Source organism: Sarcophilus harrisii, chromosome 1 (assembly GCF_902635505.1).
Source record: "Sarcophilus harrisii chromosome 1, mSarHar1.11, whole genome shotgun sequence".
Classification (NCBI taxonomy): domain Eukaryota; kingdom Metazoa; phylum Chordata; class Mammalia; order Dasyuromorphia; family Dasyuridae; genus Sarcophilus; species Sarcophilus harrisii.
Window position 1 is genome coordinate 23,243,600 of NC_045426.1, and position 16,119 is coordinate 23,259,718.

At 37.2% G+C, this 16,119-nt stretch overlaps 1 protein-coding gene across 2 annotated transcripts in view; it reads left to right on the forward strand.

The window, feature by feature from the left end:
• Nucleotides 1-16,119, forward strand: part of PTPRG (protein tyrosine phosphatase receptor type G) — a 771,239-nt gene that overhangs the window by 503,007 nt on the left and 252,113 nt on the right. For both annotated transcript variants that reach the window (XM_023498086.2, XM_023498087.2), the window contains exon 5: nucleotides 12,397-12,492. In XM_023498086.2, coding sequence (XP_023353854.2) covers nucleotides 12,397-12,492 — 96 coding nt within the window. The remainder of the gene's footprint in view (nucleotides 1-12,396; nucleotides 12,493-16,119) is intronic.

Below are 16,119 nucleotides of genomic sequence, written 5' to 3' on the forward strand. Positions count from 1 at the left end.
AATTCTGAGCAGGTCATTTGCCTCTCTTTATTACCACAGTTTTCTCAACTGCAAAGTAGATATAATAATAGCCCCTATTTCACTTGTTTGTGGTGATATATTTGTAAAGCTCTTAGCACAATGTCTTTCACATAGTAAATGTTATTTAAATGTTTTCCCTTTCTCTTTCCCCTCCCCTTTTCCAAGGTCATGTGTCTGTCAGTTATGCTATTTCTTGATTTAATCTGATATCATATAGAGGAGCCCTTGATCTGCAGTAGGAGCCATATTTGTGCCAACTATCTCTTCTTTGGTCCTTGACCACTCATTGTCATCACCACCCTCAGCTAGTTCTCTTACTAGGGCTAGAGGCTCCAAGGGAGTCTCAATGAACAGATGTGGACACAGCTAATGAAATAACTTGTCATTCCTAGATGAAAACAGCTCTATGGAAATGCCCTTCTTATACTGTGTCTCAAACACATCTCTGTATCTCTAGGACATCTTGTAATAAAGGTCAATCCACTTGCCAAAAAAAAAAGCCAGTCAATTCAGGTGAGGGGAACTATTTAGTGCCCCTATTTCAGAGAATCACATGGCAATGTGGAGCCTGCCTAGAAAATATTACCCATACCAATCCCAAGACTTGTTTGATTTATATAAATAAATTAAAGCATTGGAAATTCCTGCCAAAAGTTTTGAACATTGTATTTGCTCTGTACTAATATTTTTTTTATGGATAACCAAGACTTCTGGCATTTGACTGTTGAGGGGAAAATTTAGTTTTCTAGGTAATCCAGACATAGCTAGTCTCCCCACCCCATTCTACTAAGAGATACTTAAACTGAAATGTAGAGTAATCGACTCAATATACTTGTGTTTGTTAAAAATTATTTTATTTCATGGCACTTTTGTTTTCTCTCCCAAAATACTGTTAGTGAAACACTAAGTGAAATATCAGAGTAAGAGCAAAGAATAGTTAGGAAGAACTTTTGGTAAGTAGGGAACCAACGAAGCATATTTCAGAGATTTCTTGTATTTCAAAACAGAAGACATATCGCCAATTCCTACTTGGATTTTGAATGATTTATAACCTTTTATTTGTGGTGGAGTGTTGCAATCTATGTTGTCATGGAAATTCTATTGAATTTATAGTTCCATTTATCCAAAACGATTTTCCAGACTTCATTTCATGGTGAATCATGTGGCAGTTACTCCGGGTACAAAGCAATTTCTAAAAAGTTTCATATTATAAAGAGCATAAACACCAGAGAGGCTATTTTCCTATTCGTGAAATACAAATGAGTTTAAGATATAGCTGGAGACACAGCTCCCCCCTCTCCTCCCCTCCGTGTTCCCACGATGTTAAGCTTAGCCTCATGACATTGCCACCTAAATAACAACAACAACAACAACAACAATAGCTTTCATGTAGTTATATTAGGTCTGCAAATTGCTTTATAAATATCTCATTTTATCTTCACAACAACTTTGGGAGGAAAGTGCTACTATTATCCCTGTTTTGTAGATGAAGAAACTGAGAGATTAAGTGACTTGTTTAAGATCACCCATCTAGAAAGTCTGGATTTGATCTCAGATCTTCCAGACTCTAAATGGAGAGTTTTTTCAACTGTGCCTCCTAGTATCCCCCAGACATGTGACAGATACCCAATGGAGACAAAGGAGAATTTGTTTTGTTTTTTCTTTTTCCCTCCTGAAATAATGTCAGTAAAAGCCAAAGGACTGCCAAAATGTAGATGACATTTTTTCCAGTACACATTCATTCACAGAGAAAACATACTTATCCCCATCTCTATGCCTCTTAATAATAGTTCTGCCCTCACCCATAACAAATAATTAACATCAATTCAGTTTAGTTCAATTATAATCAGTCGTGTCCAACTTTCTTTGACCTTGTTTGGAGTTTTCTTGACAGCTATACCTAGAGTGGTTTTTCATTTCCTTCTCCAGCTCCTTTTACAGATGAAGAAACTGATAATTAAGTGACTTGTCTAAGATCACATAGTTAATAAGTGTCTGAGGTTGGATTTTAACTCAGAAAGATGAGTCTTCCTCCTCTAGACCCAGTGTTCTCTCTATTTCATCATCTGGCTGTCCCGCTGTTATATACTGCTTTAAAGTTTATCACACAATGAATCAATCAGTGCATCTAGATATAGAAATGTGTGTATATATCAAAATTTAGTCCTCATGATAACCCTGTGACAAAAGCATAATTATTATCTTTATTTTATAGATTAAGAAGCTGTTGCCCAGCTTCTAAATGCCTGAGGAAGAATATGAACACAGGTCTCGAAGCCCAACACACTAACTACACTGCTCTCCAGCAGGAAGTGGGATAGATATCAAAGATGTTTACCATTTTCTTCTTTTATTTGACAGCTAAGAAGAAATGCTCTCCCTGTAGACTAAGAATTGGTCTTTATAATTTTCCATTGTGACCCAGTCTACCAGTGTGGTTGACAGGGCTTAGTCACAGAGAAAGAAGGCCAGCTACCCTCATGCTCTCGGCCCCTATTGCTAGACAGTGAATATAGGCTTCTCCTTGCCCTGATTGACAAAGGATAGCATTTATACTATCTTACTGTCAGGCGAATTGGCTGTATTCATGAAATAGGAGCAGAGATTGGCCAAAATCACCTTTCTGTAAAGAAACATTCACAGAATCACCAAATTTCAGAGCTATGAGAGACCTTAAAGGTCATCTAGTCTGAATGACACCTTAAAAAGAATCCCATTTATTCCATACTGGACAAGTACATGCAGGCTTTGCTTGAGGGGGCGGGGGGTGATCCCAAGTTCTCCTGGGACAGCCCATTCTCAGGTGGGACAACATCTATTGTTTGGCATTCAGCTCTCTCCCTTGCTTCTCCCTCCCCCCCCCCAACTTGTGTCCTCAGAGGCCAAGAAAAACTACTCTAGCCCTCTTCCATTTGACAGCTTTTCAGATACTTGAAGACAACTTTTACGTACCACCCACTCCATCCTTCAAGTTCATCTCTTAGCCTCTCTGGACTTTGGTCTCTCCCTCAGTAAAAATTGATGCTCTCTGAGGTTCATTCCCACTCTCAGATTCTGCAGTTCTGTACTCAGATGGCCCAGCTGCTCGAAATATCTTATTTTTGCCTTTAGTTGTTTGGCTGTGAAAGAAATTTATAATGAAGCATGGCCTAGTAAAAATCTGGAAAAATATAGCAGGATTCTTACCATAGATATTTGTTAATAACTAGCAGTGCTCCACACATAGAGAAAGGTGCTAAAATTAAGTATTTATCAGCTAGATCACCGAAGATGCAATTCCTTAAAAATCAGTGGATACGTTAAATTAAAATGGAATAACAAGCTCCATGTAGACACTGAGGGTGGGGAAAGAAGAAAGGACAGAGATCTACTAATCTCTTTCTCCTTATAAAGGAGATGGGATGGGATGGGGATGGGAAGAAAGGATCTTCATCCCAGCATGTTGGTTAGGTTTAGTGCATTTTGTTACTAGTTTTTCTCGTGGTTTTATATTTTGTTTTTATGGGGGGGGTCATAAAAAAAGAAGACAAGGGTGGAATCCGACTGTAAAGTAGTTAAGAAAGTTTCATGTTATAGGACTATAGACAGGGAAAAGGGGGAAATAATTAAGGATTAGCATTTCAAGAATTAAAGATTTTTACATAAAGCAAATAGATCAAAATGTTTATTTTCATGCTACAGGAATCCATAAAAACACTGTATATCTGCTGCTGTTGGGATCTGTATTCATCTAAAAATACTCTTCCTAGTTGGGTTCTAAGATACCAGCACAAGGAAAACTGCATCATTTACCTGGCAGAAGCTTTAAGAAATTGGCTGGCCTCCTTGAATATTTCACTGTTTACTTTACTTTCCATGGCAGTTCTTTGTATGAAGGAAAAGGGAATGTCTCACTTAGTGTGAATTATCAATGCCATGTATCTTACAGGGTGTCCCAAAAGTCTTGATGCATTTTAAACCTTTAATAGCTGAAAACCACACTAATATATTTGTGCTATGTTTCAGACTTGTGCTTCTAACACTTGTCTTACCAGAGCCATAAGCCATAGATGTGAGTTGGCCCTACAAGGAAGTGAGAGAGGAGGAACTTGTATGGTCATAGGAGAAACCTGTCATTAGATTCTATTAGATGAATGACTTTAAAAAAAGATAGCAATAAAAAGGAAGCAAAGACTTATTTAGCTGTCTATAATTATTACTTTTCCCCAAGTTGTTGAAGTAAAAAGCAAAAAGTTTTGGGATTTTCATCTGTTGCTGGCCCTTTTTGGTGTGGCAATGTGAGATTCTGCTTCTGTGTATTTGTGGTTGTGTGTCAAAAAAAAGATAAAAGGGCCTGGATGATATGTTAGTTCTTTGGTTAGTGATGGAAGTTAGAGAGAGAAGTTTGGGAACGTGTGTCTAATGGTAGCTGTCTTGGAGCTGAGGCTGGGGAGGAAATGTACACAATGACTTTGTTGTGTATTTAAAAAGAATAGCAAATTGTACATAGTACATTTGCAGTTTTTGCAGTTGCACGTGTAATCATCTTTTCTGTTGTATTTGTTAAGGAAATGCTTATTTTTTCTACAAATTTTATACACACACACACACATATATATATATATATATATATATGTTTTTCCCCTGAGGCAGTTGAAGTTAAGTGGTTAAGTGACTTGACCAGAGTCACACAAGTAGGAAGTTATATGTCTGAGACCAGATTTGAACACAGGTCGTTCTGACTTCAAGACCAGTGCTCTATCCACTGCACCATCTAACTGTCCCCAGATAATATTTTTAAAAGAGAAAAAAAAGGAATGTGACCAGAGAGAAGGTTGTCCCTAAGTGGTCCATCTTGTCCCGATACCCTGTATGTCTCTGGCTCCCAGGGCCCTCCCATGCAAGCAAGAATGTTTATATCATAATGCCATCCCTGACTGGGAAAGGAAGAGTGCTGGGACGAAAATCAGTTGGACACAGCTGAGAGAATGATTAAGCAGAGCAAAGCAAGGAAATGTTATATATGTTACAAAGACAGTGAATGGAATAATCTTTTCTCACTGCTGACTTCCATTTGAATGAGAGAGACAACAAGAGCATACACAAATAAATAAAAGGCAGTTAAATAGGAAGATGATCAAGGAGGCATCAGGAAAGTTTTCATGTGGAAGGTATATATTAGGCACTTAATAAAGGCTTCTTGATTGCCTAATTGAATCAATCAATCATTAGTACATGCATTTAGTAGTTGACTCTCAGATTCAACTGTCGCATGAAACAATAACAATATTAATCTATCACATTAATCTAATCTAGCTCATGAATTGGAATTGAGTATTTATTTTTATCCCCTCATTTTAGAGGAGAAGAAACTGAGGCTCCGAGAGGTCCAGTGATTTGACATAAACAATAGCAAGTGACAGATCTGGGATCTGACTCCAATCCAGCTCTCTTCTCACTGTACCTTGCTTGCTAACTTTGAGAGAAACCTTCCATCGTCTGTGCTTCCTCTCTAGTTTACCATTAAACAATTTATTTTATTATGGCTTTCCTACTATTATACTTGCTGTTCAAGGCTTGTATTAGGAAAAGGAGGAAAAAAAAAAGCTGTGAAAAATTGAAGGACAAATAGGAAGAGAAACAAGTGTTTTGAGGTGTCTCTATGTATGCATTATGCTTGGATACTACAATATTGTAGCTTTGACTGCTGTGAATTATTTACTTAGAAAGCCCATTATTGACTCTCTACTATAGAAAAAGGGATGTTAAATAGTAACAGCTTCATTAAATCTTTACCATACATTTTATGTATCTATAGTTTAGCTCCTGCTTATTTAGCAATTGGGGATACAATTTGTTTCCTACACCCAGCAAATCAGGTTCTATTATGCCATGATAATGTCAGGTGCTAATCATGTTGAATGGTACCTTTGTAGAGTATAAGTACCATAGACAGCTGAATGTGGTAGGGAGAGGAAGAAGAGCCAATCAGGAGGATTCACTCACACAGACTTGGCCCAGTGAAATATACATATACGTACATACATACATATACATATGTATGTATGTATATATGTCTAAGTATGCTGGAGCCAGCTCAAGCCAGCTGAAGAGAGCTGGTTGTTAAATTTTCGGTGTAGACATTCATTTGAAAAATCAACAAACACCATAGGACTTTACTGTTTTGTTGATTGTCTAGACTTAAGAAAGTTATGGAGAAAATGTTAATAGCTTACTTTGATAGCTTATTGCTAACATTTAATAGCACATCCCGACTATGTCATCAAACAGAATTCTAAACACTTAATCCATACTTTCTGAACCTATCCTCCTTCCTTCCTAAATGCCTAGAGTGTGACTGTCTGGATTTTCCACTTCCCACGGGTGTCAGGAGTTTCAAATGAAAGAAAATAATGTCCTCAGGGTCCTTTCCAAACTTAAAAGCATCATAAAAACATTAGTTTTAATGAACAGATTTGGCATATAAATGTCTTTGTAATGAATTGACTTCTTTCTTGGGTTCCTAGAGGATCATGGGATCTGGAACTGGAGGGACTTCAGTAACTATTGACTCCCACTTCCTCATTTTAACAGATGAGGATTCTCAGGGAGCCACATCTGCCCAAAGTCAAACAGCAACTTAAGTAACTGGGACTTAATGAGTAACTGAAGGGTTAGCTGCTTATATAATCCTTTTCTTTTTCTTTGTTTTATTGTTCAGTCATTTCTGTCATGTCCAACTCTTTGTGATCTCACTTAGGTTTTTCTTGATGGAGATACTGGAGTAGTTTGCCATTTCCTTTTCCAGCCTGTTTTACAGATAAGGAAACTGAGGCAGACAGGGCTAAGTGACTTGCTCAGGATCACACAAATATGTGTCTGAGGCCAGATTTGAACTCCATTCCTTCTGACCCCAGATCAGCATTCTAAACACTGTACTATCTAGCTGCCTTCTTTTATAATGAAATATGTATGTTTCTTGATGACTGTTTGCTTCATAATAGGTGAGATTTTTCTTTCTTTTTTTTTTAAGTTGAGGTAGATGGCTTATAACTTTATGGGAGCAAGACAAGTGATTTGAGAAAAATAAGGAGGGAAGACAATTAGATCTAGCACAGGCCTGGTGGGCAAGTGAGAGTTGAATGTACTTGTCTTCTCAACTTGAATGTGCTGAATTAATAATTCCTCCTCCCTTCCTGCTCACCTTAGAAACTGGCTTTAAGAAGGAGTTTGTCTAGCCCTTTCAGAAAATAACAAATGTCTTTCTTTGGTCCCTCTCCCTCCCTCTTTTCTTTTTTTTTCTTCCCCTCCTCTCCTCCCTACTTCTCACACATCCCTTTACCTTACTTTACATTGCCTCTTTTCTTTCTTCTTTTCTTTCTTCCACAAATAAATGTAATTCAACAGTTCACTTTGTGGGAGACCTGTGTCTGAGGAAAAAATAATAATCATCTTAGTCCCCAGTAGGGTATTCTGATAAGATCCTTCCTAATCCACATCATCCAAAAAAAATTCTCCAAATCCCTTCCTTTAAAAAAAAATAACCAAAGTTGTAGATGAAAGTGCCCTTGAAAACAAAACTTGAAATACTTTCCATCCCCTGCTTCAGAAGACATATATTAAACAATACTGTTTCTTTCCCTGTTTTCACTCTAGGGTTGCATTCTGCAAACAGGTCAAATTGGAGAACCTCCATTTTAACAAGGAAGTGAAATGTAATTTACTGAAAACTAAGGAGTTTCTCCCTGGCTTAGTTGAATCCAAAGCAATTCACTCAGTATTGAACGGTTTTAATTTGAACCTCAATGAATGGATTTTTCTCCGTATAAATTCATGAAGGCTAAAGCTGTCCAAAGCTGGAGGCGCCACATTTGTAAGAAACTGACAGAACCAGTCGAAGCTGAGGGCTTAGGGGATTGGGTCAGGAGGGGGGAGAGTGATAAGTAGAGAGTAGATACACATGTTTACTTGGATATATTAGAAATACTCTATAGTAATATTTCCTAAACTTCAACCCTCATCCTACCCAAAGTTCTTTCTAAGAAATGTGCCTCCTGACAGTACCTTCCCAAACTGGAGTAGCTTCTAATCTTAATTTCTGTTTCTTGTATTCAATATCTGTCACTGTCTTGTGACCTGCAACTTTCTAATCAGCATGGTCTAATGAACTGCTTCAACCAGTAAACAGAGCTTAGATCTGTGTATAAAGAGGGAACTGGGACTTATTTTACTTAATTTCAAGTAACTGACTTAATCTTGAGGCTGAGAACTCTATGAAGGAAATAGCAAAGTATGATTCTGAGAAGGGAGAGCAGGAGAATTGGCCAATCTCAGTTTTGATCTGGTTTTCTCTTGGGTCCAGAAGAGCTCTGAAAAGTCATCTTCTCCAGATCTTTTTTATAATTTGTAAGTTAGAAGTCAAGGGGTGTGGTCTGATTTTTTGTTTGTTGGTTTGTTTTCTAAATTAATCTAAATACTAACAACTTGTGGTTTTCCATTTCCTTCTTCAGTGGAGAAGGGGGTAATGTTTGCCAAAATAGACCATAAAGGTAAATTGATTGATTTATTGTTTCTTAGACATTCATTTGGGAAGAGAATGTAAAATAAAAATGTTTAGTAGGAAACTCCAATTCATACCTGTGTAATATTTTCAGGTGATCCTATTTGAACTCTTGATTAAGAGTAGAATTATATTCTTATGAGTTTGTCCCTTTTGTTTTAGTTTTCCTTTCACAACATGACTAAGATGGAAATATGTTTAAAATGATTGTACATGTATAACATATCCAATTATTATCTTGGGGAAGGAAAGAACAGAAGGAGAAAAAATCAGAACTTAAAATCTTACAAAAGTGAATATTAAAAACTGTCTTTACATGTAATTAGAATTTTTTTAATTTAAAAGAGTGGAGTTATAACTAGATATAAGTTAAATATTAAGGTGTAGTGTCAGGGCTGGCGTTCAGGGAACCAAATGGAGAGGTTTGGCTCCCCTGCACCCCCTTGGGATTTGGTGCAAGGGTAGGGAGTTTTGGGGAGCCCCCTTCTGGCAGTGCAGATTCTCCGTAAAGGAATTTACAAACCTGAAAACCTAGATTGATAAAAGAGGTTTATTATAGGGATTGGGAAGTAAGGTTAGAAATCCTGACAGAGAGATATAAAATCTCATTAGGGAAAAAGGTGAGGATAAAGAGAGGCCAACACTGGAAAGGAATATTATTCCAGTGGGCAGAAGCCTCCTTGGCATAGCATGGCATGTTTAGAACCTCTGCAAAGAGAGGATTTTAGATTGGCTCTTTTATAACAGGAGCTTTGGCTACAAGCTAATGGGTGGAGTCCTAAGTTGGCTCTATCTACAAACTGGATTTCAGCTTGAACTGGAATTTGAATAGAATTGAATGAGTTTCTTTAATTGAATAGAGTTGGAGTTCTTTTAGCTCTGGACTGAACCAACCCCACCTAGATAACAGAATGAAGCTGTTTATCTTGTTTCCCTCATTGAGGCAGAGTTGAAGATTTTCTCCTTCAAGTTTTAGAATTTCTGGGTCCCTTCTTCAAGATGACATGTAGCCTCAATATCTATAGAGATCACTAAAATGTATGGTCATCAAGGCTATAGATCATACTCCCACATGATGTCAGACCCTCTAAATTGTATTAATCTGAGAATAAGTCCCATTTGCCTTGCCCCCTGTTAGGGCAGAGTCCCTGTTAGACTCTGATTCAGCTATCAAAATGTACAGCATTAAACATGTCTCTTACAATGTTATCATTATCTAAGTAACTGTAAACGTCATAAGTCCTTTATCAAATTTCTATCTTACATATGTATATTAAGACAAATAAATACATGTATCATATAGTTGATATTTATTTGTCTTTATGTATGTATATATGATATGTATGTACATATTATGTGTATATATATATATATATATATATAATACATATTCTTTTAAATTTTGCCTCAAAAATTTCATTACCTACCCAGACAATCCATCTAATACATTGTCTTCATTTTCTCCAATTCTTCATTTGCTAAGATTGTCTCTACCGTCATCAGCCAATGCACGGTTAGCTACACTTTAGCCATCACAATCACTCAAATTATTCAACTTCTCAGACTCTGTCTTTTGATGTTGCCCCTTCTGGCTAAAATTCTCCTGGGCTTCCACCTTTTCTCCTTCTTTGACATTATGTCTCTTTTTACTCCTCATGCCCTTTCTTCGCTTGATTCTGCTCTATTCTCTAAGTCTGTCTTCCTTATTCTACAGTTCCCTTTTTAGATTTTTAATTTTCATTGATAACTTTTATCACCACCTTTTTTTTTCCTGAATATATCTTTTGCTCTTGCCTTACCCCAGAAAGCCATCTTTTGTAACAAAGAATAAAATGAGAGAGGGTAGAAAAAAGCAATTTTGCAAAACTGATCAACACGTTATCTGTGGTTCAACGTCATCTGTAGCATTCCACGCCTCTTGCCCCTCACTTCTCAAAGAAAAGAAGTAGGGTGTATTTTCTCAGCATCTGGCCTTAATTTCTTCTGTATATGATCTTGTCTCTATGATCAGCCATCCATAATGTGGCTTTGTTCCTTAACATCCTTTACCCTCCACTGTGAGCGCCTCGCCCATCCCTTATCACTGGGTGATTACTGCTACTGCTCTGATCCGATTTCAAAGCTGCCAGAGGCAGGGCTGATACTGCCCTGAAACTGCTGCATATTTATACTCTCAACTTCCAGATTGGGCTCTCACTGTGTTCCAACACTCCTTGTCTTTTCCCCTCCAGCCCCCAATACCACACCACCCACTCACTCTTCATAGATGACAGGATTAATGCAGACTTTTGCTCTCCTTTAAGTTTCCCGGTATCCTTGTCATCCTTTCCCCCCTCACTCAGTCTCAGAAGAAGCAGGAGGCCCTTCTTGCCCAAAGAATCTCTCTTCTCTCTGCTCTTCCATTGAATCCTTTCCCGTCTCCTGTATGACTGCTTTCTTGGGCATATTCTTTATCTCCAAATTTTAAAAAATTGGTCAGTATTGATTCCCATTGTAAAATTGTAGAACTTTGGACCGCCCTTCTCACATACCATCACCTTGGGCAAGTCAATTAACTTCCTCATTTGGAAAATGGAGTTAGAAGAGATCTTCTCTAGAACTTTTGACTTTGCCCTCCTTCCAATCCCTCACCACATGACTCCTCTTTATATTCTCAGCATGAAACTAAACTAGACTCCTAGCTGATCCCCTCCCCATCCTTGAGCCTTTAAGGGATTTCTTCTATTCATACCTTTGGCATTTCTGGTGCATCTGTCTTTGGAGGGTGGTACAGAGAATATGGCACAAGTCTTGGTGCTCAGAAGATCCAGATTATGATCTAGCATGTCCATCTCTATCAGTAAAAGTCCTACCTTTCCCTCAAGGTCTAAGGAAGATCGTGATCTTCTCTGTACCTCATTCCCTTTCCACCATCTTATCACCGTCCTGACAAAAGGAGTTTCTCTCCTCAGATTTCTCATATCACAGGACTTTTGATTTTTTTTCTTATAATTGACCACGTTCTACATTGTAACATAGTTATTTATATATGTTTTACATATTAGTCACTTCTTTTTTAATTTTAATAATAGCTTTTCATTTTCAAAATACATTCAAAGATAGTTTTTCCAAAACCTTGTGTCCCAGATTTTTCTAACTCCCTCTTTACCTTCTCCCTCTCCTAGAAAGCAAGTAACCCAATATAGGTTAAATATGTATAAGTCTTCTAAACATATTTTCACATTTATCTTGCTGTATAAGAAAATCAGATCAAAAAGGAAAAAAAAAATAAGAAAAAAAAAAGCAAGCAAACAACAACAAAAAGGTGAAAATACTGTGTTGTGATCCACATTCAGTCTCCATAGTTTTCTCTCTGATTCAGATGGCTCTCTCCGTCACAAGTCTATTGGAATTGGCCTTAATCATCTCCTTGTTGAAAAGTGCCAGGTCCATCATAGTTGATCATTATATAATGTTGTTGCTGCTGTGAGGAATGTTCTCTTGGTTCTACTTACTTAGCATTAGTTCATGTAAGTCTGTCCAGGCCGTTCTGAAAGCATCCTGCTTGTCATTTCTTATAGAATAATAATATTCCTTTATCTTCATATACCGTGACTTATTCCACCATTCTCCAACTGTTGGCCATCCACTCAGTTTCCAGTTCCTTGCCATGTATATTAACTTCTTAAAGACCTGAGTCTGTTATATTGTTATACCAAGAAGCCCATACCTAGAAAGCACAGTGTCTTACACTTATTAAAAATTGGTCAACTTTGTTAACACTTAACTTGATTTGAGCCAACCTGTCCAATGGGCTAACTCTTTAATTTTTCCTTTTTTCTTTTTTTTTTTAACAGATGCAGATTTACTTTTACAATCCTGATGACTTTGACAGCTTTCAGACAGCAATTTCTGAAAACCGAATAATAGGAGCTATGGCTGTATTTTTTCAAGTAAGTGAACTGGTATCTGAAGTACTTTTAACCAGAGAGTTTTCAAACTAGTTTTATTTTTCATTCATTGAATTGTTCCATGTTTAATGAATGCATCTGTTTTCTTGTTCACACCTGTCCAAATGAAAGATATTTCATATTGTCGAATGTGTGATTTAAAATATAAATAAGTATGTTTAGAAACATAATGAAAATTTTTGCATGAATTATTCTGATTTTATGGCTACTTGACTGATACACAGATTGGAGAGCACATCTTACTTCTTGGCTAAAGCTCACGAAACAGGTTCTCTTAGCATATTAAGAGGCTGATGTAAGAAGTGGTTTTCTTGGGGGTAACTTTAAAATTAGACCTTGCTTGCGAGTAGATTAATAAATAGCATCAGTCGCTTTTGTAGAGACCCTCTTCCCCCCCCCCTTCCATTTCCATGGCAACTTAAATTTTTATTGAGACCAGATTTCCACGTCAGTGAATTTATGTACTCCCTTTTAAAAAACATTTCCCTGAGATGAATGTTCATTTCACCGATGTTGCTTCAGCACCCAAAGAGCTCTGCTGTACTCCACAGAATGGATTGCTGATCATGCCATGTATCTAAGTCCAATTAAAGGATTGTCATCAGGCAGGGTGATTTTGACATGTAGATGGGAAGAAGGGCTGTGGGTTTGGAGTGGAAGACGGGCTGAGAGAAATATATCAGAATTCAAAGACCAGTGAGTCTCAAAATGAGCCAAATGCATGAGCTAAGACATATAGCCAGACGCTGCTTTTGCAAGGTATATGTAATAGGAACTAACTTTCTGGGTGGCCAGAGAAAGCTCTAAGAAATTGCTGATTTATAACATACTACAGGTGACTTCTTATTTCCTATAAACTTAGTCATTGAAAGCCAATGTAGGTAAGCCTTGTTCATCTTGGATTTAAGGAAGAGCCAGCTTCTTTTATTTTGAGTGGTTCATTCTACTTCTACCATGATCTCAAGACTGTCTGGGAATACTCTCCATAGCTCATCTTTCCTCTTCCCCCACTTTTCCTCTTTTTTCTTTTTAGAATAGTATAGTAGGAAGCATACTAAGTTCAAATTCCATCCCTGATACTGACTTCATATGAGATGTGGAGCAAATCGTTCCAGACTTCACTTCCTCGTCTATAAAATTAAGAGAATGGATTCCATGACTTCATAGGTCCCTTTAACTTTTAAATCTATGCTGTGATGACTGGTCCTATGATCCTTTACATCATCATGATTAAATGAGATAAGGTTCTTCAAAAGCATGAAATTACAGCAAGTAGAAATGGAAGCATGAGAGGAAGATATCAATTGAGTTTATCTCAAACACCTTCAAAAGGATTTTTCTCCTTCCATCTTAACAAACAGGATAACACAGGAGAAGAATTTAAAGCAAGGCAGATAACATGTGTTGGGAAAATTTCTTGCCATAGTAAAAATCAAACAACAGACAAATAATAAGGATGATGTTACTAATAATGGCTCTTATTATAATAGCATTATAATATATTAGCATATTATTAGAACATATTATAATAGTTTATTATTATAATAAGCATATTATTATAATAGCATAGTTATTTGTATTGCTCCTTAAGGTTTGTAAAGCAATTACAAATATGAGCTTCTTTTATCCATACAACAGTCCTAGAAAGTAAGTTCTTTTCTTATCCTGATTTTACTGATGAGGAAACTGAGGCAAGTTTAAATGACTTGCCCAATATCACACAGCCGTTGTTATCTAAAATCATATTTCAATTTGGGTCTGCCTGATTCCAAGGTACTTTGGTGACAAAGTGGTCAGAGTGCCAAGGTTGGAGTCAGGGAGATTAGTCTTCATGAATTCAAATTTGGTCTCATTCCCTTCCTAGCTGCATGATCCTGGGCAAGTCACTCAACTCTGCCCCAGTTTCCTCATCTGTAAAATGAGCTGGAGAAGGAAATGGTTAACCACTCTAGTATCTTTGTGGAAAAACCCCCAAATAGAGTTACAGAAAGTTAGACACAACTAAAACCTAAATAAGTAACAACTTCTTGATTCCAGGTCCTGCACTTTGTCCATGGTGCAGTAGATAGACTGGACATAAGGACAATAGCAACTCTGCCACATATCAACTCCCTGACCTTGGGCAAACACTTAAACAATCCATTCTCTAGGCAGCTTTCTAAATTAGAGGGGCCAAGATGCATTGATAAAGGGAGTTTCCTCTCCTGAGAGTTCTCAGTACTAATGAAATCATTGGTTTAATCCCTGACCACTCTCTCCCATGATCCAATAACATATTTCTATTGAGAAATCAGCAGAGGGAGGCAATGTGGAATATTGAGCTTTGAAGTCCAAAAGTACTCCACCTCTGATGTGTTTCTAAGTCTGGTAACTTTAGCCAAATCCTTTTCTTCCTTTCGAAAATAAAGCAATTGGAAAGAATCCTGGATTTGGAGTTCGAGGGCCAGGGTTCAACTCCAAAATGTCCCTCTTACTATTTTTGTGTCATTTACCTTCTCTACTCCTCAGTCCCACATCAACTCATTCATTAAGATAGCCTCAGAATTCTCTTCCAATTCCAAGTCTATGACTATGATCTAAGTTTCCAAGGCATAAACTCTTCCAATACTGAGAACCTAGGGCCAATATTTATCAGGTAAATCTTTTTTAAAAACATTTGTTTCCTAAATTATAGACACTAAATAATGAATCTAGAGAAATAGAACTCTGTTCCTTGCACAGACACTCTTCCTTCTTCCAACTTTCACTTCTGAAGTTTTTATTGGCTGTTCATTGTGATTGGAACATTTCCAATTCATCCCTCCCTCTTAGGTTCCCAGAATCCCTTCTAAAATCTCACCATCTTCAAGAGCTTTTCCTTATCCCTCTTAATTCTAGTGTCTTGCTCTATTGGTTACCTCCTGTTATCCTATCTCTATATTAACTTGTTTGTATGCTGTCTCCCCCATTACACTGCAAGTTCTTTGAGATCAGAGATTATTGTTGTCTTTTTTTGTATCCCCAGTATTTAGCACAGTGCCTAACACATAGTAGCTATTTAATAATGTGGTTGTTACTGTACTAATTTTAATAGAACTTAGATTGAGTGATTTCCTTTATTCCCTTTTAGGCATTTTGGGCTATTTCACTGAGTCAGATATTCCTTTGCTTGCCAAGAGTGAGCACACCAATTAGAACCAACAGTCCTAGTGCTCCTGACTGAAGGAAATCACATCTCGGTACCTTCAAATCCACCATGATGTAGTCTGGCCATTTTCCTACTAGATCCATTCTGCCCCTAGATCCATCTTGCTATGGGATTAGCAATTAAATCAGTATTAATCGCCATTTCTCAAAATGACAACAGTCAATTACCCTAATACTCCATTCACCAGCCGAGTGGCTACTCAAACCAAGATACCCCAACCTGGCCATCATTCTCTACATATATTACTTTCCTTTATTACAATATAAATTCTTTGAGAAGAGTAAATATCTGAACTATAGATACCATCTTGCCGTTCAAATCCCCAGGGTTTAGCAAGGTATGTGAGACATGGATAAGTATATAATAAAATCTTTTTCCTTAGTTGCATAGTGTATGGTGAGTAAGGAAAAAAAAAACCATTG